Source organism: Histomonas meleagridis (assembly GCF_020186115.1).
Source record: "Histomonas meleagridis strain 2922-C6/04-10x chromosome Unknown contig_11, whole genome shotgun sequence".
Classification (NCBI taxonomy): Eukaryota; Parabasalia; order Tritrichomonadida; family Dientamoebidae; genus Histomonas; species Histomonas meleagridis.
The window spans coordinates 227,205-253,959 of NW_027150754.1; the positions used below are offsets into that span (position 1 = coordinate 227,205).

Genomic DNA, 26,755 nt, shown 5'->3' on the forward strand with positions numbered 1-26,755 from the left:
CAACAGGTATCTTTTGATATGTCTATCGTTTGTCAACAGATTTTTGGTGCCAAAAATGTTCCCGAACAGTAACTATTATGAAGCAATTCTAATGAAAATGAATAGTGTTTAAAATGTACAAATTGAAAAAATACATTTGAATAAAATTAACAGATGAACAATGATGCTTGTACTTTAAATTACTTTAAAATGTCATAAAGTAATCTTCTTTATCATCATTTCATAGCTATGAAATAAAAAATAAACTTAAAAATAAGCTGATTTTTGATACCATAAAGTGATAACCTTTTAAGATTTGGAATGTAATACATTTAAGTCGAATAAATTTTACGCTGACATCCAAACCTTGATGATGATTAACAAAAAAATTTAAATAAATATTTACAATATCAAACAACATTTTGATTTTGCTTCTGAAGACTTTTGTGGAGTTGCAATAGGTGCCTTTTTCTCTGAGTTAAGAAGCTTTGGTTCTGCTTCTGTATCTGTGTAAATGATGTTTGACTCCGTCACGCCTTTGTCCGTGTTTACGTCGTCAGCTTTTCTCCATTTTGGTTCATCTGTTTCCTCTATTTGAACAGAAGGTTGAGGTGTCGGCTCTTTTACTTCCTCTTCCTCCTCTTTTGATTTTTCTTTCTCTTTTGATTGAGGTTCAGTTTCAGATGCAAAACTGATTTGACTCATATCATTCTGTTTTTTGGCTTCTGATTGATCATCACTGGATGAGCTTGTATCATTTTGAATATCATCTTGAGTGCTTTTTGCTATTTCTTCTAAGTCTTGCATTGTTGATTCACCAAATGGAATATCTTTGGGATCATGTTTACTAATCTCACTTGTATTTTCATCATCACAATCATCAGCTATTCGGCTAAACCCATCGGGCATTTGAGATATTGAGCCTCGCCGACTTGAAGGATCAATTTTTGTTGGTATTTCAGAAGAGGATGATGAAGTGGGAGCATAACTTTCAGGTTCGAAGTAAGATGACTCCCTGTCATCAATCTTGACATCTTTATCACCCGTTTCACTTTCCATGTGCTGTTTTGAAATTCAAGCTTGAATGAAGCCTATCGATGTTTACGTAAACCATTGAATTATACACACAAATTTATCATCAATGCAAAATGCAATATCATTGCTTTGGAATACACTCAAGTCAAAGTCTAGAAACGTATTGGCGAATTCAAATATTTCCTCCAATTTTAAAAATTATATACTTTTAGATTTTTGTATTGATTGATTGAATTTCAAAATATTTATAAATAAAGGACTAAACACAATAATTACATCCTTATATTCTAACTAAGCTATTAAGCTCTATGCTTTTCATAAACATTTTATTTTTCAACTTCCTTTCACATGAAATTTTTTACGAAGAAGACTTCTTTCATTTGATAAAATCGAAAATTTTCATCATGAAATATTTATTCAACATAAGCTTTACATAATGTTTACTCTATACAGGTGGGTCATCTTCCGGGAACCAAATCAAATTCATTGGGTCAATTCTTGGCTTCTGAGGACTCGCCTCAAGTTTGCTTATTGCCTTTGCCAACGCCTCCTTATTTATATCGAGTTCATATTCTCCTTTTACGAACACTACGCATTGTATTTCCTTTAATATTTCGATTATATCATCCTTTTCGATCGAAGTCAATCTTTCTATTTGATCTATTGATTGGATATCAGATTTATAATCTCTTAATAACTCAATTATAGTATCTCTACTATACGAATGAAATGCGATCTTCCCTAAATCGCTAAGAGGACGCTCAGGACCGCCGGAAACCTTTTGACGTTTTGCGAGCTCATAACTAAGCGAAATCAAAAGTCGGCCATAGCCTTTCTTTTGATATGGAGGAAAAACCACAATGCACGCGAGAATATTGCCTTCTTCGCTTGCAAGTTCACGGCTATAATATGCTGCGGCATGCGCGCCCTCAGAATCACACTCACATAAAACATAAAAAACAAATCCTTCAACATCATAGTATAATGTTTTGTGGTCTAAAAATAATTTGGCAAGGAGACAAAGTGATTGACACGCAAATTTTTGATGGCGCCCTTGGAGTTCAAAGATACTAATGTTGCCTTTGCGATATATTTCGCGGCCTGGTGGAAATTGTTCTTGTTTTTCGGCAACATGTTGATCTAAATTTTCTTTGGTATCAAAGTATTGAAAACATTTCTCGCAAATATAAAGATGTGGGAGATCTCCAAATGGTTTTGGATATGGAGAAAAATACCAGGTTCTGATGGAATATTTTCCAATTGTAATCGTATCAATGTTTCGGATTTTGGTAACTTCTTTATGAAGCTCTTCGAAATGTTGTATTTCAGCTGATTGTTCATCTTCATCTCCTGATGAGCCACCAATAAGACGTCTTGAATATCTGGTTAAAACTCGCTCTTCTTGATGATTTGGATGAGCCTCTGCGTCGAATTTGGATAGATGACTTGTTAGAACCCATCGATCTAAACGTTTATCTTGATGCAAAAAATGAATATATGCTTCAGTTTGATTATTACGAAATTGGAAAATTTGAGCCTCCATTTCTTCTCCCATTTCTTCACAGAAACAAGAAACAAGATCATTGATTTCGAACTCGGATTGATTCATGGTATTTTTAGGTGAGGTGTTGTAAGTTATTCAAATAAACGTTCTTCTAACCGACCATGACTGTCATAACCGTTTCCTTTTAGAGGATGTCAAAGAGAGGACGTACAGGTCAACAAGGCACCAAGTTCGCAATGACACTTGCTCTTCCAGTTGGGGCAGTTGTTCAATGCGCCGATAACTCTGGTGCCAAAACAATGTTCGTTATTTCAAAGCGTGGACATAAGGGAAGATTAAACAGACTCCCAGCAGCAACAGTTTCCGATCTTATCGTTGTTACAATTAAGAAAGGTAAACCAACACTTCGTAAGAAGGTTATGTGTGCAGTTATTGTTCGTCAAAAGAGATTATGGCGTCGTAAGGATGGTGTTGTAATAGGATTCGAAGATAATGCAGGTGTTGTTATTAATGATAAGGGTGAAATGAAGGGTTCTGCAATCACAGGTCCAGTTGCAAAAGAATGCGCTGAGCTTTGGCCAAAAATCGCGAGTGTTGCACCTGCAGTTTTCTAAAGAAAACTCTTTGATTATTTTATTTTTTTTGTAATTTCTTAGAAAAAGAATTATATCATTAATCTTCTTAAGAAAGAAATCATTTAAAATGTGATTCTGAATAAATGAGCATCTATTAAATGCTATCCAACTAAAGACTTTTTTGTAATTTAAAGTTTAATATATTATTAAATTCTTTTTTTTTTTTTTTTATTAAGCAAAAAATTTTAATCACACATCAATTCTTGTGCGACCAAAATTAAATGCAAAAAATATATATTTTCCCGGAAAAAATTTAAATTTATGACAAAATAAAAAATTCATGTTTTGTAATTTTTGCACCACATGTTGGGCACCTCTTTGGTTCGGGTAGGTTATCAAAGCAATCTAAGCAAACAGCTGCGTGATAGCAAGGGTAGGTCATCATTGAAATAAGATTTTGCTGACATATTCTACAATAACCAAATTTGGTGACACGGCACGAACACACACCAATTACTTCTGGTTCTGATGAATCTGATTCACTTCCTGATGAAACATAAATTACTTCAGACATGTGATATAAAAATATATTAGGCAATGGCCGTTATTTCAAATTCAATTCTTATAAGTGGCTTTGCCCGTATCGTTCATGTATTTCTAAATGTAACCGTTTGTCGTAAAAAGAGAATTGTGTTCCTCAGTAAACATTGATCAAGGAGTATATTATCACAAACATTAACACCTGCCACTAGCATACCAAAGAAGTGATGCATTAATTTTTGTTTCTCTCTTAAATGTATTTTAAATGACTTATATTTGGAAATCAATTACTGTTCTTTGAAACCACAACTTTCATTTTTTGAAGAAACGAAAACTAATTTAAGATATGATTTTGACTTTGAAGTGAAAATGTTGTTTTAAACCTATATCATCTCAAAAAGCAAAAAAATAGGGATGTTTAAAAACATTCTTCTAAAAATCAAAAATATTTATCGTTAATGGACGAAGTTTTTCAACATGTGAAAAAAGTTGGTTCTTCGTTGTTCCTAGGAAGTAAGTGACTTCCCATGGTGAAGGAAGTTTGAACGGTTGACATAAAAAAATTGAAATCTTTTCAATGGAAAAAAGTTGAGTGAAGGAAATTTCAATGTTGTGTAAAAATCATCAACTAAACAGTTATATATTGATTCAAGGAATTAAAACTATTTCTGAGTATGATTTATATCTTCAAATTTTATGTGAAACTAGGAAATCCGTTACATCTCTTCCCAAAATCAATGATTCACTTAGATGTGATTTTCATCATCTTAATCAAAATTCTTCAAATTTAATGTCTTTTTTGTACAAAAAAAATTTGTCAAATATTTTATTTATTGCTATAGTTTTTCTTATCTTATATTTAATGTCAAAAACTTATTTATTAATAATTTATCGAATTATTCCAAAAGAGAAAATCAAATTTAAAATTTTACCATTTTTATTCATTTTCTTTTTTGAACAAATATTTTCAGCATATGATGGTAATACTAAAACACTTACAATAATTAATTTAAATGATTATAATACGAGATCTACATATAAACAGGATACAAAATATCTCATAATTCAAGGAGGAATTAATATAATAAATTCCAACTCATTTTTAGAATGGCCTTCTTTAATTTCAGTTGATATAGGGAATACGATTATATCGATTGAATCTAATGCTTTTGATAAATGTCAAAATCTTGAAACAGTATTTATTGGTGAATCTGTCGAAACGATTGGAAGTCAAGCATTTTCTAATTGTATTAAATTAATCAATATTACTATTGGAAATAATGTAATAACGATTGGAAGTAATGGATTTTCATCATGTTCTTCATTAATAAATATCACGATTCCAAATTCTGTTACATCGATTCAAAGTTATACATTTTCTTCATGTATTAAATTAGAAAATATTATTATTGGAGAAAATATAAATTTTATTGGTGAATATGCATTTTTTTCATGTATTTCATTAAAAAATATTACAATTCCTAAATCAGTTTATACTATTGAACAAAATGCATTTGCTAATTGTACTAAACTTTATTTTATTAATGTATCTCAAGATAATTCATATTATTCTGAACGAGATGGAATTCTTTATGATAAAAATTATACAGAAATTGTTTATTATCCATTAGGAAGATCAAATGATACAATAAAAATCTCAGATTCACTTATGAAAATTGGAAATACAGCATTTAAACAATGGACAACATTAAAGATAGTATATATAGGTGAAAATATAACAACAATTGGAGCATATTCTTTTGAAGAATGTATTAATTTAGAAATTGTTATCTTTGGAGATAAAGTAAATTCTATTGGAGCTTCAGCATTTTCTAAATGTTCATCATTAATAAACATAACAATTCCTGACTCAGTTGCAACGATTGAATCCTATGCGTTTCAGTACTGTTCTTCATTAAGAACAGTTATTATTGGTCAAAATGTAAGTTTAATTGGAGATTCAGCATTTTCTTATTGTTCCTCATTAACAAATATAACAATTCCTGATTCAGTAGCAACGATTGAATCTGGTGCATTTCAGTATTGTTCTTCATTAAGAACAGTTATCATTGGTCAAAATGTGAATTCTATTGAAAAAGAAGCATTTGCACAATGCAGCAATCTCACATGTATTTACTTTTTAGGTTATATAACTCCAAATGTAGAAGATGATGCTTTTGATAATATTGAAAATAAAACTGTTATGGCATCCGACTTATATCAAAATGAAACATTTGGAGAACTTAACATATCCAAAGGAACGCCAATTGATGAATGTGATCAATATCCGTGGTCAACACACACATTTACTAAATCAAATACATATACAAATACATTTACAAATCCCTTTTCGAAATCAAATACATACACCAAATCAAATACATTCACTAAATCAAATCCATTCACTAAGCAAAACTACTGAAATCCTTTCTGAGTCTTCATCAGACAATGAAAAGCAAACCATACATATTGATGATGAATTTAATAATGTAATTCGACATGATGAAGATCAATGGTTAATACATTAACCTAAAAATAAAAAAGAATAAATTTTAAAATAAACGTAATTAATGATTTTAATAATATTTGTTTTGATGTAAATTTTAACTAAATGTTTTTAATGTATTTTTATAAATATATTCCCCATAAAAATGGAAGAACGATAGACAGATAAATTCAATTTCATTTTGAAAAGTTGGCAATTTGTGAAAATTTGAATACTTTATTTTACATCAGGTTCTCACCGAACTAGGATGCGCACGCAGCCAAATGCTGTTTCAGCTCTAATTCTCTTACCTTCATATTGTTTGAATGCAGCTGAGCATGTTATTCCATTAATGGATAAACATGAAATATTACAATTCAACTTGATTATATTCTTAATCAAATTCGTTGTAATAACAATTGAAATGGAATTCCAAAAAGCAATTTCATCACATTATTTTTAGTATGCACAACAAATTAAACATTATTTCCAAGATATCTAAAGTTTTCATTATTAATAGTATTGAATACTTCAATGAAAATAATAACACATTAATAATTCATGAATATTCTCAATTTAATAACGAATATAAAAATATTACGGAATATGTTTTTATATACTGTAATATAACAGAAATACCAGAAAATGCATTTTAAGGATGTATTTGAACAATATCATTGTACCGAATTCAGTTACATCAATTGGAGTATTTGAATTTTCATCATGTACTAATTTAGATAATATTACAATTAGTGAAAATATTACAATTATTAATTCTTATTTATTTAATGGATGTATTAAATTATATAATATTAAAATCCCAAATAACGTTAAAGAAATCGGAAGTTCAGTATTTTCAGGATGTTCTAATTTAAATAATATTATAATACCAAATTCAGTTACATCAATTGGATCATTTGCATTTTCATCATGTATTAATTAAGATAATATTATAATACCGAATTCAGTTACATTACTTGGATCATATGCATTTTCAGGATGTATTTCATTAAATAAAATACAATTAGCGAAAATATACCAATTATTGATCACTGTGTTTTTAATTCATCTATTAATTTAATTAATATTACTATTCCGAATTCAGTTACATTAATTGGTCAATATGCATTTTCATCATGTAAATCACTTTATTTTAATTAATTTTGGTGAAAATGTTCAAGAAATTCAAAATTATGCATTTAAATCATGTATAAACCTTCATTGTATTTTCTTTGGAGGTAAAACAGAACCAATTATTGATGAAACGTCATTTATCGATGTACCTGCACGAATTGTTATGCTAACACCATTATACAATATTTCTACTTTTTTATAAATTTAATGTTACACAAGGAACAATTTCAATATGTTTTTCAACAACATATACAATTCACTAAATCAAATACATATACATTTACTGAGTCAAACTCATTCACTAATTCGAATACATTTACAAAATCAAATACATTTACAAAGTCACTTCCAAATGGTGCAAACTTTTCACTCACTCTATCATATACAGAATTTATATCGAACACGCAAACAATTTCTTTAATCCATTCTCTTCTTCGCACTTATTCTCTTACACTATCTGGTACATCGCAAACGAATATACAATTATACAACATATTATAATTATTATATGAATTGCTTCACTTTAATATATTCATTATCTATCGCATTCGTGTTAATTGTTATAGCAATCGCTATTTTTCTTGTTAAGAATAATAAGAAAAAAGAATTTTCTTCGAAAAAACATGATACCAAAAATTCGATAACTTCTTAAACACCTTTGGTAGAAGAAGTAAACAAAGAAATTGAAAATTTGGCTAAAGATGATGAAGACCAATGGATCTGATAGCCAAATAATATTTAGTTTCATAAAAATGGGTTCATAAATTTCTATTTTTATTAGACATTTTTTAGATTAAAAATTCATTGAATCAAATAATTTGAGATTTTACTTTAAATTAATTTAAATCCCTTTTAAATATTTTTTTTTTATTCATGTAAATATTGCTTAAATTTGTAGTTTTTACAAAATCTCATAATTTTTTTAGGGATTTTTATTGTAAACTGTTATACTAATTGTTTATCTCATTGCTTCCTATTAAAATAAAATTATTTATATGAAATATAAAAAGAGTTTTAAATTTGTCAATAAATCAAATCAGAGTCTTTCGATATTCGAAAATTAAAATTTAATGTCTCATATTCAAAGATTAAATAAACAATTACGGTCTGAATTATGAAAAAAAGTTATTTATGATGAAGCAATACAGGCGTTTTATGATTATAAATGATATTTCTTTCAAATCATATTACTCTCAAAACAATAGTGAATTGAAATGTTTTCTTGTCGGTCGAGTCGAAGGTAACTTTCTAAAAATCGGGTACAAAATTCTTGCTGCGCCATCCACCTCATCAATTGGCGGCACAATCCAAGGCCTATTCTTTTCATAATATTCATCCACCGATATCCAACCTGGGTCACATCCATGAATCGAGAATGGTATTCCATTATCAGTCATCAATTTAGCTTCAGGCAAACATCTTGTTAACATATGCAATGCAGCCTTTGCCATATTCGTATGTATATGTTTATCATTTTTCGATATGCTGAAATTACCTTCGCGCGCATGCACCGTTATGAAATATGGCGCTGTTTTCGATTTCTTCATTAATGGAATCATCGTTTGGAAAAATAGAGCTGGCGCAATTGCATTAATACGCATCAGTTCTTCCATTTCTTCCTGGCATATGTCATAGATATTCATACACCACGTATTGGTAAATTCACTTTTTACAAATTTGGCATCGCCATAACGATTCGTTTCTTGTGTAGAAGATTTAACTTCATCGCGTTGTTTCTCACGAACACGAATGGTTTGCGCTGCACAAAAGATAACATTTGTGACCGATTCATGCTTGTTTTCAATAAATCGTTTAAATTCTTCAAAAAGTGATTTGAGATTAGAATTATCCAAATCAAGACCTTTGTCATAAATTTCAAGTCGGTGAAGCCATTCTTGACTGTCTTCATACCCCTTGAAAAGTTCATATGTTTGTTGAGGATATCTTGATGTACCAATTACTATCGAACCAGCTCGAAGTAGTTTCAATGTAACTTGATGCCCAAGCTTGGTTCGACAACCAATAACAACTGAAACTTGGTTTGGTAATGGACATGAATACATTCGATTTTCTTTAAATAGTTCTCCACATCTTATACATGAAAATGGATAAACTGGGTGTGGTGTGCGAGCAAAGGTACCACACCCGTAGCAACGGAAATATCGGTTGCCTGAACGATGAATACTTTTAGTAGTATATGGAATCGTTCTATCCATCTTATCTAATTCATAACAGGAAGAACAAAATTGTCGTGTAACAGCGTTGTTTCCACCAACTTTTTGGAAAAAGTCAATGATTTCTTCTTGGGAAATCATCACTTTTTTTCGATCATTTTTTCTTTTTTGATTTTTCTTTATGCGTTTAAATAAATAATAAAACATTATAAGGAATATTATAGAAATTACAAGCTGATAAGTTGAAAAGTTGAACATGATTGGAACTTCAACAAGGCAGCATTTCTTTTCAAAAAAAAAAAAGAATTCTTGAGGAATTTGTATTGTGTTCTGAATAAATCATTCAAAAAGTGAACAATAACAGACAATTGATCGTTATAGACTGAAGGAAGTCTATCGTTGCCTATATGAAGCAGCAAAGGCAGATTAAATATAATTTGGCACATTGAACTTCACAAAAACAATGAAGAATATTTATATTTATTATAGATGAAAAATTATATGTCAGTAACCCTCAAAAGATGAATAGAGAGTGTGTAACAAAATAAATGATATTTATTAAAATTTATTCAATTCCTTGAAGAAAATGGAATTTTATCAAAAGTTAAAAGCTCACAGCAAAAAAAAATGTGAAAATATAGTATTTAGAACTGAAGATTGTTGTGGACCGCCCCAAAACCGTTAACAATATGAGCATAGGAAAAATTTGTTTTGTGTAACGGCCGTTAATAATGCACTTTTTTATAAACAGTGAAATCACATAACATATTTTGCAAAACTCTCAAAGCACTGTATATTCTTTTCTTCAAAGTATAGAAAAAATTGTTTTCAACTTAAGTGAAAAGAACATTGAAGAATCAGTTCAATCTATTAATAATTTATTACCTGAAGATTTTCAGAATACTTCTATTTTAATTATTTGTGAACTAGTTTTTACTGCATTCCCTAGTCAAAGGAAAGATGCTGATATATATCTAAAATTTCTAAATTCAATCGAAAACCTAGAAAAATTGAAAACAAATACAAAAATAATGTGTGTTTTTGCAAAATTCTTAAAACTAATGTTTACTCAAGAATCTTTTTATCTTCTTCAGAAAATGTATGATATGGAATTTATTGAATCAAGTTTTCTAGAAAAAATTAAAACTTGTTATTTTGCACATTTAAATACAAAAGAAAATATCAAAAAATTAGAATTTTCATATCCTAAACCAAAGTTCACAGATTATTTTCTGATAAGTCTTGAAAAACTTTCCAAATCCGATTGGAAACTACATAAGGAACTAATTAAAGAAGGAGTTAATCCAAGACAAATTGCAAAAATTCTTCGAAATGATGATTTGGAAAAATTACAAGAAATTTCAACACAGGATAAATTTGATTTTAATCAAATCATTCAACCATCACTTTATGAAAAATATGAATTTATTAATAAAGAGAATGTTACATTAATTGATTATGCAGCATTTTTCGGCTCAATTAAATGTTTTAGATTTTTAAAACTTAATGGAGCAAATATGAGAAATACATTTCAATATGCAATTGCGGGAGGAAATATAGAAATTATTCATTTATGCGAAGAAGATAACACAACATTTGAAAATATATATAATGTGGCAATTGAATTTCATAGAAATGATATTTTTCGTTATTTATATGAAAAGAAAACTAATGAAATTAGCAATTTAACAGATTTAGGAGTTACATGTATTCAAAATTATAACTATGAAATCTTTTCATTTCTAGTAAACGAAGGAATGGAAATTAATCACGATATTATATATGATTCCGCTTGTGTTGGTAACACTTTTCTAGTTCAATACTTCCTTGATAATGTATTTGTTCCTAAAATAATTTTAAATGAGTCAATATATTCAGAAAATCTCGAACTTATAGAATATTTATTAAACAGAAAAAATGTTCAAAAAAATGCAACAAATGATGTTTATTTTGATCAATTGTTTTTTCGTTGATATCATGGGCGTTTTTTCAAAGAATTTCGAACACCACTTTTTATCGCTGTAACTATAGGTTCTTATGAAATTGTTAAATTAATTCTTAGTCATAAAGGAATTTTACTTAATATTCAAGATATTTTTGAGTTTTTTTTGACGTTTGTTTAACTCTTTAACAATTTCAATTTATAACTTGGAAATTCATCACTTTTTTTAAAACTGCACTGATTAAAGCATCTAAGAAGTATCCTGCAATTGTAGAATTATTACTTCAACAAAAAGGAATAGATGTAAATATTCGGGATATTTATTGTATTGATATTGCGTTTATTTCATATATTTGGATGTTAAAAGAAAATTTAAGTATATGATTTACTTAATTAGATCAGCTCTTATGACTGCAACTCTTGCAAAACGTACAGACATAGTAAAATTGCTTCTTCAACATAAGGATATTGATGTAAATACATATGACATATATTCTTATTTTTTGATATTTATTTCTTATTTCCGAGGTTTTTTAAATAAACTGAATTTATTCCTTTTTTAGGGACAGTGCTTATGATAGCTGCTGAATATGGATACACTGATATTGTCAAATTACTTCTTGATCACAAAGATATTGATGTATTTATTGAAGATGTTATACTTTTTTATTTAGGATTTTTTATGTGGACTTATTGCTTGATTTGAATATTTGAAAAAATTCATTTATAATATTTGCTTCAGCATATACAAGAGCTCTTAATAATGGAAATGATGAAATTGCAAACCTTATAGCAAAAAAAAGTGGTATTTTTGAAGATTATTCTGACAAAGACGATTTTTAAGATTTTTTAAATGACTTTCTTTATATTAGTAATTTGAATTCAAGATATATCTTTTTGATATAAATAAAAAGTTTATCATAATTTCTTCTAATAAAAAATGTTACCCTATTTTAATGAGTGAATCCAATTTTTTTGGTGCTATTCATACAAATCTACAATAAAAATGGAAATGAAATTTGAGGGCACCCTTTCTCGTTCAGAAAATTGAATGAGCGCTTTGTTAACGTACAAGAAAATGGAAGTGGATTTAAGTTGGGTTGATTCTCATAAACCAATTGTTTTGATGAATGGATTAAGGTCTTTTGAAAAATTAGTTTTGACGAGAAGGATTAACGAGGAAGATATACAAAATATTTATCCACATCTTGTTACACTTTTTTGTTCACCAAGTATTTACATTAGAAGCTTAGCGTTAAAACTTTTTCATCAAATTTTAATAACAGATTTAGACAGTATTTCATTAACACCTTCACCATTTCCAAATTTATTTAAATGTTTGATTTCACCAAAACAAGAAATTTATAGCAATGCCATTTTATGTATTGATTTATTATTTAATGCAGAAAGTTCAGATATTTGGTATCCTCTGTGCGAAAAAATTTTATTCAATTCAAAATCCTACAGACAAAAAGTCCATATTATGGAATTATTATCAAAACATAAAGGTGTTATTCCACTTCGTACATTGGTTAAACTTCTTGATGACCCAATATTTCAAATTCAAAAAATAGCTGAAGAGATGATCAATGAATATGATACATCAAAAATCCAAGAAGAGCTAAACAAATCAAAGAACATCCAAAACAACAAACAAAATGAAGCCAAAAAGAAGACCAATCCACTGAAAAATCCACGCTTGTATAATTTTTCACCAACAAAACGGTCTCAAGAAACGAAAGAAAACAATAAAAAACAAAATAAAATTAATGTTAATAAAAAGCAAAATTCCAAAAGAATCAAAGAACAAAGCATTAAATCGACATCTTTTAATGATGAACATAGTTTTTATGTAAATAACGAGAAATTCTCAAATATTTCTGATAGTGAAAATGAAACAATGAACATAACATATAATAGCATAATAAAAGAGGAAAAATCAAATTGTTCACAAAACCCTATAAAATATAAAGAAAATGAGTCTCAAACATCACATAGTAAAAAGAATATTCAACAATCACCAACAATGCGAAACAAATTTTCAAGAATGATAAAACAGCCTTTAGCAATTACACTTAAAGATATGAAAACTCTTGATTTCCAAACCCGAAAGTTAAAATTAAAACAGATATACTATGCTTTAGTAAACAATCCAAACCTTAAATATTCACCTGATCAATTACTTGATTGTGTACTTACAGCATCACAACCAAATAAAATTATATCGAAACTTATAATTAAAATTATTTCTATAATCATTGTTGAATATCCTGAAATAATTCCTATTTTTCTTGATGAAATTACTGCTTTTCTTATCCAAACTAAACAATTATTTCAAGCTAATGATGAAGTTTGTGATGAATTAATTGAAGCATTATTAGTAGAAATTTCAGCAGAAGATTTACTTACATCAATTCTAAATAAAATTGGATCTAATACGCATAACATCGAAAAAATAATTTTTAAGATTTATCAAATAAATCCAAACATTAAACTTAATAGAAATGATTTATATCATTTATTGAGTTTTCTTTTTTATGGTGTTTATTCTTCAAATCAAAACAATGAAAATATAATTGTTATAGTTTTTAAGCTGTTTCAAATAATATCTGAAAATCAACAAAAACTTTTTGCTGATTATGTTTATCAAATGCCTTTTGATAAACGAAAAATATTAATGAGTTACATTCAACCAAACATTGATAAACAACAAACTAAAGATATTCTAATTGGTTATGATAAAAACGAAGATCCTTTCGAAGTGATATTAAAAGAACTTAAAACTAATAACGAATGTAATTTTTATAAATTAGTAAACGCATTTAAATATGCAAAATTTCAATCAGAAGAACATAAATTTAATGTTTTTAAGAAACTTATTCTGTTTCTTTCTCATTTATCAGATGAAACAATTAATGAAAACATCGAATTTATTGAAAAAATTTGTTTACATTTTGATTCGCCAATGTTTTTATCTATATTGGAAACAAATAAAATAACTCCACCTTTGATCACTGGTTTAACTATTTTCTTATGGAATTGTAATGAATGTGTGTTTAATGGTGCTGAAAAGTATTACCCAGTTTTATATAACTTGTTTTGTAAAATGGATGGGAAAAGAAGATCAGATATAATGTTAATTTGGTATTTGATTCAAAATGAAACACATATAAGTTATGATGAATTTGATAAGATTCCAAAGCCTCATCAAAAACTGATGCTTCGTCTTCTTGATCAGTTTGATAATCAATAAAATGTATATTTAGTGTTGCTTAATTTTTTTAACATTTTGAATTTGGCTTAAAGATTGATCATTACCAAACATTATATTACAGTCACTTTCCTTTGTTGGATAAACAAGTTGTTGGTTCTCTTTTAAAATCCTATTTTGTGAAACCGATCAACTTATGAATTCTAAATGCGTTCCGCTTTGTTGATCACTCGGAAACGAAGTTTTGGGGATCTGATCCAAGATTACTGCATTTTTACCCAAAACTTTTATCATGAGGAATGAATGCAACAAATAGATATAATTTTCTTGGTGTTCTCTTATTGAAATCCCACCAAAAGGAGCCATCTCAATGAATAAGAAGCATTTCACAATTACTTCATTAGAGCACTAATTTACATATTCTATAAAGGATAATAAGAAACAATAGTTACAATTTATTATTTCCTTCATTCAAAACACAAAAGTTTCATTTTAATTAATTCAAAACATTTCAAACTTATAAAGAAATCCAAGGTTTAACATAATATTAACATATTGTCAGTTCGCCAAATCAGATATCACATCTCTTTCCTGTCTTTCATTACTTCTAATTGTTTGGAAGTCGAAACAAATCATTGGCTTCAGTTCGCCCATCTGATCAGTCCTCATCATTATGTTGACTCCTTTACTTTTCAGGTCGTTTAAAATTTTTTCTTTTGCTTCTTTTTGTGATTTGCATTGTACAAAGTATGTATGCGAATAAACGCATTTAGTGTTTTCACCAACCCATGACGTATAACATTGTTCGACATTATTTGCATTATCTTCATTTTCATTTTCATCGACAAATAATTTTTCGATATTTGACCGCCATTTATTTCGTTCGAAACTTGTAGAACTTCCTTTAGGTACTAAGAACTTCAATAACAAGTTACCAAATGGCGCATATAACATTACTGCATCAAGTCCATGTTCCTTATTGAAATCCCATATAATATTTGAAGTTTTACATGAAAACTTCATCTTAAACTTGTCAATAGTCTTTTGTATTCCCATTATAATGTTATTTTTGAATAAGAATATTTCGATTTTCCCTTTGTTCAAAAAGCTTTCCATACTTCTCCCGAAAAACTCGAAGTGCTCGACATATAGTCCTCCTTCTTCATGCATTAAAGTTTTTATTCCCCAATTTTCTGATTCGGAAACAATCGATGGAGCGAATTTGTTATTCGAGTTCTTTTTAGGTTTTGAGAAATTTTTCAATTCAAATTGACCGTGCGTCAGTAAAACGTCATCGACGTAAAATGGCATAGTTTCGCCGTGTATCGTCGTAACGAATTTAATTGTTTGAAGTTCTTTTTGAGACTCGACGATTAATTTCCTCTCATTAATAATCCTAACAATGTATGCGAATTTTGCGTGAGCCTTACGTAAGTTTGGTAAGTCCAAATGCTTATCAGGTGTTGCATTAATGATAGCCTTAATTAATTCAGGATAATAAGTAAATTGTTGAGTCGGTACAATTAATGCGTCATCAACAGTTAGTTTAGAATAACCACTTGGCAAATTTAACAATTCGCTTAATACTGGTGAATTTCTAATGATTAAAATCGTTTTATCATAAATAGCGGCTATTTGTAAAAATGGCAAAAATGCATCTGCGAAATATAACAAAAATGATCCTATTTCTGTAGAAGGCTTTAAGTTGGAACAAATGTCCTTAAATCTTCTTGCAAACAACCTTAACAAACGATGCATTTGTTTCACTTGTTCCATATATAACCGTATTGTTGGGTTTGTACCGAATTTTTCGGAGAAATTACAAATGCAATTTAATATTGGAACAGCATTTAATTGCGTGCTAAGTAATTCGTTGATAGCACTTGCTCTTTTTTCAGGAGATTTAACATAATCGAGAATTTCATCATTCCCATTTTGTCTTGCGTACGTTGATATTACTGGGTCCACAATAAAGTTTGCACCATTTTCGACCAAAACTTTAACAATTTCTTTGTTTTGGCTATTGATTGCATGATGTATAGCAGATAATCCATCCGGACTAACTAATGAAGGGTCTCCTCCCATATCGATAATTATTTGTATGATTTTTACCGCTTCGTTTTTGTTTTCATATTTTTGATTTATCGCATATATTAATAAGCAAATTCCTTCTTTGTTATATACATTTGCGGAATATCCTTTTGAGAAATGATCATTTAAACTATTTAATGTTATCGGACTATTAAATATTGGAAGTTGTTCATATTCCGATATCACCAACGAACAACGTGTGTTTTTTAATTTCGATGAGAATTGTAATGGCGTATCATTATCAATATCCTTTTGACTTAAAAGTTCTTTAATTTGATCGAACTCTAATAATGGCTTATGATTATTTTTTGTACTAATTAACTCTGTAAGTGCTTTAACATTTTTATTATCTGAACATATATGTAATATGTTTTGTTTCTTACTATTAGTAACATAAATATGCGCTTTGTTCTTAATTAGTAATTCGAAATTAGTTCGGAAGTCATCAGATTCATGTTTTAATAATTGGATTAACGCTGTTTCCCCTTCATGATTAATACAATTAATCGGAATCTTTGATGTTTCGATTGATGATTGAAGTCCTAATGTAGAATTTAATAACGCAGAATAATGTAATATAGTATTACCCATTTGATCAATCGCTTTTGATAATTGTGGACATGCTTTTAAGATGATATTTCGTGACTTATCACTTTTATGTGTGGTCGTTCGAAAGATTAATGGTTTCCCATGATCTAAAATTGAAGGATTCATTCCATAATCTTCGATAAGTATTCTTAAGACTTCTTCTTCCTCTTTAATGACTGATGAGATTAAACATTTTTCTGCATTGGGTTCAAAGTCTGTGATTTTTTGCGTTTTCATCTTGTTTAAGATCGTCATCGCTAATTCGGTTTTGTTCTCTTCAATCGCATTTTGTAATAACGTTTTATGATCTTTGGCTAATACTTTTAATGGATATGTGCCTTTCGATAATAAGTGTTCCATCATTAATGATGCTAAATGACTATCATATGTGATGAGCTTCTTACTAATAATTGATACTTCATAAAATTGCTTCGGATTTAAACTCATCACTGATTTGACCATTTCGACATTTTTGGATGCAACAGCACATGCAATGATTGTACGACCTTTAGCATCAAGTGTCTCAAAGTTCGGTATCCCAACACAAAACATTTGGAAAAAGGCATTAACGTCGCCTTTAAGTGCTGCAAAGTGATAAGCGGTGGTTTTTCCAGTGAAAAAGTTCGGATTCGCTCCTTTTTCGATGAGCGCAGAAATAAACTGGATATGCTTGTAAGAGATGGCATAAAGTAATGGAGTCATTTGGTGGATATCTACAACATCAATAACTTTCTTGTTGTATGATTTAAGAAATAATATATTCCCTTCAATCGCTGCTTTATGAATATCACACAATGTAAAGGATTTGCCAGTGGTCCCCCATTGAGTTGAACGCGCAACGACATCGGAAATTAAACTGTTTTGAGATCGTTTATTGATAACGGCACCATGTCCATAAAGATATTCAACAATCTCTGGAGAGGTGGCCATCTCTATTGGCGTCTTCTCCATTTTTGGATTCTTTGATTTAAGATTAATATCAACTTTGAAATTATTATTTGACGGAATTAAAACTTTAAGCATTGGAAGATTGTTGGCTTGAACTATATAATGAATAAGACCAAAACCATCGTCGTCATATGAGTTAACATAACTAATATCCATAGCTAACATGATAACTTTGAATGAATTTAATGAATCATTATTAAGACATAATTTACCAATTTCAACAAAATTGGTGGAAATGTAACGAATGGATGAGTATGGTACAAGAAGTTCTTTGAGTCCAAAAAAATAATTTGTTTGTATGGCAAGTTTGATTGGATTGATTTTTTTTTCGTTCTCAACAATAGCAGAAGCTCCATTGGCTATTAAATTCCTAATTGCTTGAATGTTCTTTGTTTTTGTTGATATAAATAAAGGAGTTTGTAAATGTGAATCAACTGCATTTAAATAAATAAATCCGCTAAGAAGAATTCTCCAGTTGGTAAAGTTTGGTGACGCTGCTAAAATATGAAGTAGATTTTGCTTTTGATCATCAACTAAAAAATCTAAACCATATACAGTTGTAAATGAACTCTCAATTTGTTGTTGGAGATGCCTTCTATCTGAGTTCATGCATATATCAATGAGTGTCGAAATGTTTGCTTCCGCAAAAGAAAAACTCATTCTTCTCCTTGAATTGTCACAAGAAAAGTTTGTGTGAAAAACCGATTTTCCCCCGTTCAAATTTATTCCACCGTTAACTCATAACAAAACAACGAACTTGAAACATCTTTTTGAATACGAGCTTAATTAGTTACGATCAATTCCAATACAAATTGAGGCGGGTTGTTAAGTGAAGTAACTTAACGTGTTTTTTAGATTACAGTAAAATTTCACAAAAAGAAATTGACTAAGTTTATTCGAGTCCCAGAATGAGGTTACATGCAGAATTAAAACAACATACCTAATATAAATTTGTATTGTCACTTTGTTTTATATTCTCTGTTCTTCTATTTTATAGAAAATAATTGGAGGTAGCGACCGGTTGTGAAATTCTTGTACTTTAAGGGTCGCTTCCAGGTACGATCAAAATCAACTTTTTCAATACTTCCGATTAAACCCCTTAACGTACAGGAATTAAACAAAAGTGGGTATTTTAAAGGGTCTACTCGAACGACGATCAAAATTAACTTTTTGAATATTTGGGAAAAATCTTTGTTTTTTTTTATCGATTTTTTAGTATGAAATTAATCCTTTTAAATAATTTTTTATATCCTTGATTACCATCGGCTAAACTATGTATTGATAATATTTAATTGAATTTTCATTGACAGCAATTTGATCTTCATTGCATAACTGAGTGTAATCCAATATATTATATTAATTTTAGAAGTTTATTACCAATACTTTCTTTCAGATTATTTATACTTTTTCATGTCCATTGTGAAAGAATGAATTAAATAGCAATTGCATTATTCATTCCAAACGGGGGTCATCAAAATCAAAACCTTTTAACTATGAAAAGCCTCAATCATAAGTTATTAATGATTGATTTGAGAAACACGTTTAATGAAGAAACCGTTAAAGTGAAATGTATATAAAAAAGCTTTTTTCTCAATTGTACCCAAATTTAATGCCATTTACAACAATGTAATACTTATGATATGTCAGTGTTTATTCAAAATATAATTATATGTTTTAATATTCAATGATTCAGAGATAAACATATAATTTAATTATTTCTTTTTATTACACATTTTCACGAGAACGTTTATACAGACATCACCAACAAAAGAGTAACGTTACTCTTTCAAAATTCATACAAACTGTTTCAAAAAAACAATTGAATAGGACGGTTAACCGTTGCTTCACTTCACCCACATTTTTTGATTTAGAGAGCTATTAATGAGCTCTTCTGCAAGTTTTCAACAATTTGATGAAGGGCACAAAAAGGCACGTGACACATCTAAAATAGTGTTAATCGTTATTAACGTTATTTTCCTATTAATAATTATCGGACTTGTTGTTTCCCTTTTCCTAGTTTTAACAAAAACAAAAGCAAAAACTGGTTTACCAGTTTCACAAGTACAAATCATCCCAATTCTTGGCAGTTATTATGGGAACGAAACAAAAGGTGCTGCATCACTTCAATTCAAAAATGATATGTTGCATTCGAAGTACTATACGATGAACGATTATTACAACATGAAATCAGAGAACGGGCTGCACATTCTTCATCATTTCAGGACTTATCAGCAAACTTCTTCATATACCTGTGGTTGTGGCTGTATAATAATGGCGCTTGATTATCTCACACACCAAAATTCTACATTAAACGAGTCATATTGTGCAGAAATTGCTGACATTGGCACCGACATCCACAACAACTCATACGGAAAGCTTGGAGCTCCGCCTCAAAGCATTGAGAATGCTTTAATAACTCTTGGCTATGAGACGATATCAAATCGAAATGTTGGAGAAATGCCTTTCAACGATGAATTGTCGTTTAAGAATTGGGCGATTCAGATGATTGACCAAGGATATCCAATCATTGTTCACCACATGGACTGGGGCGGTCACTATCTTGTTATCATTGGAATTGATACAATGGAAACAGAAAGAACAAAAGATGACATTGTAATTGTCGCGGACCCTTCTGATTCAACTGACCATCGGCAAGATGGATATAACATATGGGGATTGGAGAGGTTTTATAGTTTATGGGGAGTTCCTTCCTATAATTACCCAGGTATTGATATGAGATATGAGTTTATTGTTGTGAAAGGATAGAAAACAAATTGAGCAAAAACACATGTTAGTAAATAAAAAGTTTGATATAAGTCAAGTTATAGGAAAACTGATGTTTCTTCATTAATTTTCATCTACAAATTATTTTTTGATATTTTGGTGCGATTTATTTCATTTGAAACTTGTAGAACTTCTTTGGACTTTAAGAACTTTAATAACAAATTATTAAAAAAGCATATAGTATTACTGAAATCCCAATTAGTATTTAATGTTTGACATGAACATTTCTTCTTGAACTTGACAAGAGTTTTTTAATTCCCATTATAATGAAATTTTACCATAAAAATATTTAGATTTTTCTTTCGTTCATACTTTGAAATAAACTCGAAAAGCTTAACATAAAATTCTTTATTTAGCATTGGTTTTTTCCAATCCTGATGCAGAAATTGTCATATCAGTTTATATAAGTTTAAAAACATATATAATAAATGGGCCAAAATATTTTTAATGACTTTAATTAAACATAAACAAAAATTATTTTAAATTTTTATAATTTATTAATTTATTAATCAGATAAAATAAACCTAAAATAAATTGATTATTGAGAATCCAATTCATCAATTTATCCAATTATATATTTACTATAAGGGATATACGAAATAATTTTAATTACAATATAAGTACAAATGAATGTACATATTGCAATTGCAGGTACGCATATCACACAATGCTTTAAATTTGGGTCGAACAACATATGGAATCCATCCAACACCAAAATATGTGCCAAGTACATTCCATATGATTTCAGTGCTATATCCTGAAATATCTTAACAACTATTTTATTATTACATTGGATTTTCCTTAACAAAAGAAACAAACCAAAAGTCATGCAAACAACATTAATTGTATCATAGTTCCAACTTAATTCCAAATCGAAGGCGCTTTTAGTGCCAATAGACAACAAATATTCGAAAATAATTGTCGTAGCTACATAGCCAACAATAACAAATATTGCTCCAAGCCAATACAAATCATATTGGCCAAGATGGAGCTTAACGAATGAGCCTAAAACGGCATATCCAACATGCCCTGTAAATGGAAGTAGACTTGGAGTGTTATTCCATGATGCTTCGCCCCCAAATATTTGGAAACTTTAAGTGAATATATGGAATAAAACCTGTAATAGCCCAAAATATTAAATAATATATAAATTGCCCTTTGGTTGCAATTTTAATCCATGGTGAAATAATTGGTGCAAATAAATAAATGGCTAATAACATATAGATATACCATAAGTGACCAACTTCAGTACCAAAATTAACAAGAATTTTAGGTATGGATAAAAATGCGTCTTTCAATGTTATCCGTCCACGAAAATAAAAATAAAATGCATAGACAATACACCAAAAGACAAACGGATATAAAACACGTGTTAACCGAGTTTTTAAAAAGGTAGGTATGTCGGTTTTAATAGGATACAATAAATATCCTGAAATCATTACAAACAATGGTACACACGTTCGTAAAAGTGAGTTATAAAGTCCAACATATATTGGATCATCTCCTTCTCGAACAGTTAAATCAGGGCGAATATAATAATATTCACCTGAATGTATTTGCATAACCATGTAGCAAGAAATAACGCGAATGAGATCAATTCCAAAATATCGTGGTCGTTGTGTTTGCTGATCTTGATTCGTTGAATCAATTTGAAGACTAGAAAGATTAGAATTTAGTTCAATATTTGTATATGCTTGGTTTTTTTCATGATCGCCCAAAAGATTCTGATTGTCTGTGGGCATAAAGACCTCACTTTCTGTATCGGTTATTTGGCAAATTATGTAAAGTTTTAAAAATATCAGAGATCTTTTCTCATGCTTGCTTAATTCATTTCATAATAAAATCTATTATTCTTACGCAGGCTGAATATAATTTCAATATATTCTCTTGATATAAAATTTAATTTTGATTTTCCAAATATATTTCCATTTGGATTTTTCCAAATATAATCATTTAACAAATGTAAATTGAAAACATTATTCTACCTAAGTATTTGGAAAAGTATTTTTCTTTTCACTTTAAACAAAATCTAATATATTCCATGAAATATCAACACAAAGAACACTACAATATCCTGACCAATTATATATTCAAATTCCTTTTCAAATGAGCCTTCTTTCTCGAGCATTAGAATGTGCCAAAAAATCTTTGGTATCAAAAACTGCTTTTATGCTTTTTCTTAAAGATAAGGAGAAGGTGATAAAAGATCATGGATATGAGTTTATTTTTCATTATTTTGACAAATCTGTTTATAAAGAAAATAAGCCTATTGAAACGCATACTGTAAATGACCCGCTTCTACCTCCATATCCTGAAAATGTTGAAGTTGCTCATCTTGAATCTGGAGCAGATCATTATGTTTTCATTAATAAATTTATGGTAGCTCCTGGTCATGTCGTTATTTCTGCTGCAAATCCAAAAGCGATTCAAGGAGATGATCTTGATGAAAAAGATTGTAGTGCTTTATCTCAAGTAATTAATGGATATAATTTCAAAGGTATTGCATACTATAACAGTGGCGTTCAGTCTGGGTGCTCACAAATGCACAAACACATGCAATTTGCTCCTCTTTTAAAGAAGCCGATGTTTGATGTAATGAAAAACAAAGAAAAACTACCATATAAATACTTTATCACAGAACTAGGAGACATAACTCCATTTCATATATATAGCGCGTACATGGATTTGAAAAAAAGAGCAAATTACAATGGATCATACAATTTTGTAATTTCAGATGGAACAGCAATAATGGTTCCGAGAAAGCTTGCAGGACATCCATTGGGAGTAAATATCAATTCCTTAGGAGTGTCAGGACATTTTTTCCTATTTGAAGATTGTAATCCAAAAATCTTAAAAATGCCGTTTAGAATTCTCCAGGATCTTTGCGTTGAAGACAAGTAACCATTTTTTGTAAACTATATAGAAATAATTAATTTTTAATCATTGCATGCAATTTATTAATATCTGTACTACCTTGGCACAGGCAATCGCTGCTCTTTGTAAGTCCTTTGTTTCCTTAAAATTACCAAAATATGGTGTACTATTATGAAGAAATTAGAAATCAAAATTTTGGAGCTGGACGTTTGACAATCTTTGTTCGCAATAAAATGAAGCTCAAAAATGGGCAAATTTGTGCAGCATGTGTAATATATCCAGAACTAGAAAGCTACCAATGGATTGTCGCTAAGATAGAAAAAAAAGGTGTTGGTAAAAAGTATGTTGTACGAGATGAATACCCAGATGATCCAAAGTATGAAATTTATACAGTTGAATCCAACAGGATCACGCCATTTCCATCCAGTAGTACAGATTACAAACCAGGCGATAAAATACTCGCTTTATGGCATGATGAAGAAACAAATCAATGGTCAACAATGTTTTACACTGCCACAGTTGTTGAGAAAAAGAGTGCAAACAAATTAGTTATACTTTACAAAGGCTCAGTAGAACCAACAATTATTGATACAAATAAAGTCACAAAATTTCCACCCGGATTCGATCTACAAACAGAATCTGAAACAGAGGAACCACCAAAGGAAACCGAAAATACAGAAAAAGCAGATGCAACAACTGAAGCAAATCAAGATTCAACAAATTCTCCAAAGGAGAAAGAAGAAGCAGAGATACAAGCAAAGATTCATGAAAGCCAGGAGAATAGAAGAATCAATTTCATGTTCAATAAGCCAATGCAAGTCGAAAAAACTCAAATACAATGTCTAAAAGATGAAGATTTTACAGAACTTGCGGGACCAAAGAAGGAGTTTAAGAGAATGGAGACACAGAAAGGAACCCCTTTGTTAGATTCTTTAGAAGATCCAGAATTATTTTCTCAAAACTATTATACACATATTACAGGAAGCGGTCGATTATCTGCACCAAAGTCACACCTCAAAGGTTATTCTGCATTTGTTAATGGAACACAAGGTGAATGTGGTAGGTTGGGTATGATATTTGGTGAATGGAGTATGCTCAATAAATAAAATTGATTTGAACATCAAACATTTGATTTAGCGGTTTTAAATTTACAAAAAGTGCCAAATTCTCGACCAAATGCAATCAGACGAAGAAGAAGAAATATATTCAGAACCCCAATCAGAATATGATGAGCTCTCAAGTTCTGATGAAGAAGAACCAACTGACCGTTCTTTTGGACAACAATATGAGGCACTTTTAAATGCTGAAGTTCCATCCGGAAAATGTCCAATTCTTTGCTTTTCTAAAATACCAGCAAGGATAACAAAAATGAGAGAAAGAGAAAATAAAAAAATCAGAGAAGGAAGACAATTGGTTCAGGCTAAAAGAACATTATTAAATGCTACACACAAAGGAATTGAAACATTTGACGAAGAAAGAGAAAATAGACTCAGAAAGAAAGCAACAAAAGGTGTTATTCAACTTTTCAATTCTGACGCAAGAGCTCAAAATAAACCTGAATTACATGAACCAGTGAAAGAAGAAGATGTTCCTAAAAAGAAAGAAGAGTTCCTTCAGCTCTTATTGGAAGCTGCAGGTAGGGAGGAGTAAATTATTAAAAATGATAGAAATCATATATATTAAATGCCACTGTTTACAACTTCACACTATAATCTTTTTAACTTCGGTACAATTCATGATTTTTAACAATATCCATATTTTAAATTGTTAATTTTTGTGATTGATTTTTTTTTTTTTTGATAAATATTTTTTATACAAAAACATAAAGGGTATAAGCTGTAATTGCTTTTTTATATGTAAATTTAGATCGGAAACATTATTAAACCAAAATGTTTTACTGACGCTGAAGAGACAGACATAAAACGGTTATAGAAAACCGTTAAATTGACCACATGCTGTCCTCATTCTTAAGGAAATTTTCAAATCCTTTTGCCAAGAAACGTCCACTCCCAGATGTTGGAAGAATCATATTAACTGCTTCATGCAAAGGTGGTGTTGGTAAATCAACTGTTGCATTAAATACTGCCATATCTCTTTCCGAACTTGGTAATCGAGTTGGTATTCTTGATGCAGATCTTTATGGACCATCCATACCGACAATGACATCCACAACAGGAAATACACTTCAAAGAACACAAGATGAACTTTTCCTTCCAATTCCTGCCTATGGAATTGAAACCTTATCCATTGGAAATGCGATCAAGAAGGATGATGCTCTTCTATGGAAAGGACCACTTGTTGGTGGATTAATAGGTGATTTATTAACAAAAACCCTTTGGCCGCCATTAGATTATTTGATTGTTGATACACCTCCAGGTACTGGAGATGTACAACTTTCACTTTATCAAAGCGTCAAAATTGATGGTGCAATTTTAGTTACATCACCACAAGAAGTTGCTATAGCAGATGTCATACGTAACATTGATATGTTCAAGAAAATGAACATTCCAATCCTTGGTATTGTTCAGAACTTTGATGGCTTCGTTTGCCCTTGCTGCAACAAAGTAACAAAAATATTTAACGGTCGCGGCGGAATTGATCTTGCGGAAAAGTTCAAGTTAGAAGTACTAGCATCGCTTGCAGTAGACCCAACACTTGCAGAAGCTGCTGATGCTGGGTTCCCGGCTGTACTTAAGAACCCTAACTCGGATTATGCGCGCGCATTCAGAACACTCGCATTGAGAGTGATGACAAAGATGCCAAAAGTTCCGGAAGAAGAAGCTAAAGCAGAAAAAGAAGAGCCCGTAAAAGAAGAGAAGCCAACAAAAGAAGAAAACCCAAAATAATTAAATCATAAATAATTTCTAACGTTAGATTAATATCGATTTCAA

At 29.8% G+C, this 26,755-nt stretch overlaps 9 protein-coding genes across 9 annotated transcripts; 5 read left to right on the top strand and 4 right to left on the bottom strand.

Moving 5' to 3' along the window:
• Nucleotides 1-381: 381 nt before the first annotated feature.
• Nucleotides 382-1,038, bottom strand: GO595_000665 (uncharacterized protein; the record flags this gene model as incomplete). The annotated part of the gene is made up of 1 exon (XM_067920029.1): nucleotides 382-1,038. The coding sequence occupies one exon, from the start codon at nucleotides 1,036-1,038 to the stop codon at nucleotides 382-384; it is 657 nt and encodes a 218-aa protein (XP_067779134.1).
• A 421-nt stretch (nucleotides 1,039-1,459) lies between these two features.
• On the bottom strand, nucleotides 1,460-2,623 carry GO595_000666 (MOZ/SAS family protein; the record flags this gene model as incomplete). Its single annotated transcript, XM_067920039.1, has 1 exon — nucleotides 1,460-2,623. The coding sequence occupies one exon, from the start codon at nucleotides 2,621-2,623 to the stop codon at nucleotides 1,460-1,462; it is 1,164 nt and encodes a 387-aa protein (XP_067779135.1).
• Nucleotides 2,624-2,709: 86 nt separating this feature from the next.
• GO595_000667 (60S ribosomal protein L23) lies at nucleotides 2,710-3,132 on the top strand (the record flags this gene model as incomplete). The annotated part of the gene is made up of 1 exon (XM_067920050.1): nucleotides 2,710-3,132. The coding sequence occupies one exon, from the start codon at nucleotides 2,710-2,712 to the stop codon at nucleotides 3,130-3,132; it is 423 nt and encodes a 140-aa protein (XP_067779136.1).
• Nucleotides 3,133-8,445: 5,313 nt separating this feature from the next.
• Nucleotides 8,446-9,567, bottom strand: GO595_000668 (putative oxidoreductase; the record flags this gene model as incomplete). The annotated part of the gene is made up of 1 exon (XM_067920061.1): nucleotides 8,446-9,567. The coding sequence occupies one exon, from the start codon at nucleotides 9,565-9,567 to the stop codon at nucleotides 8,446-8,448; it is 1,122 nt and encodes a 373-aa protein (XP_067779137.1).
• Nucleotides 9,568-15,137: 5,570 nt separating this feature from the next.
• Nucleotides 15,138-18,866, bottom strand: GO595_000669 (serine/threonine-protein phosphatase 6 regulatory ankyrin repeat subunit A-like; the record flags this gene model as incomplete). Its single annotated transcript, XM_067920073.1, has 1 exon — nucleotides 15,138-18,866. The coding sequence occupies one exon, from the start codon at nucleotides 18,864-18,866 to the stop codon at nucleotides 15,138-15,140; it is 3,729 nt and encodes a 1,242-aa protein (XP_067779138.1).
• A 1,221-nt stretch (nucleotides 18,867-20,087) lies between these two features.
• Nucleotides 20,088-20,972, top strand: GO595_000670 (Peptidase C39 like family protein; the record flags this gene model as incomplete). The annotated part of the gene is made up of 1 exon (XM_067920084.1): nucleotides 20,088-20,972. One exon carries the CDS (start codon nucleotides 20,088-20,090, stop codon nucleotides 20,970-20,972), a length of 885 nt encoding a protein of 294 aa, XP_067779139.1.
• A 3,125-nt stretch (nucleotides 20,973-24,097) lies between these two features.
• GO595_000671 (SGF29 tudor-like domain-containing protein) lies at nucleotides 24,098-24,970 on the top strand (the record flags this gene model as incomplete). Its single annotated transcript, XM_067920095.1, has 1 exon — nucleotides 24,098-24,970. The coding sequence occupies one exon, from the start codon at nucleotides 24,098-24,100 to the stop codon at nucleotides 24,968-24,970; it is 873 nt and encodes a 290-aa protein (XP_067779140.1).
• Nucleotides 24,971-25,040: 70 nt separating this feature from the next.
• GO595_000672 (uncharacterized protein) lies at nucleotides 25,041-25,514 on the top strand (the record flags this gene model as incomplete). Its single annotated transcript, XM_067920106.1, has 1 exon — nucleotides 25,041-25,514. The coding sequence occupies one exon, from the start codon at nucleotides 25,041-25,043 to the stop codon at nucleotides 25,512-25,514; it is 474 nt and encodes a 157-aa protein (XP_067779141.1).
• A 302-nt stretch (nucleotides 25,515-25,816) lies between these two features.
• GO595_000673 (iron-sulfur cluster carrier protein ApbC) lies at nucleotides 25,817-26,710 on the top strand (the record flags this gene model as incomplete). The annotated part of the gene is made up of 1 exon (XM_067920117.1): nucleotides 25,817-26,710. One exon carries the CDS (start codon nucleotides 25,817-25,819, stop codon nucleotides 26,708-26,710), a length of 894 nt encoding a protein of 297 aa, XP_067779142.1.
• Nucleotides 26,711-26,755: the final 45 nt, after the last annotated feature.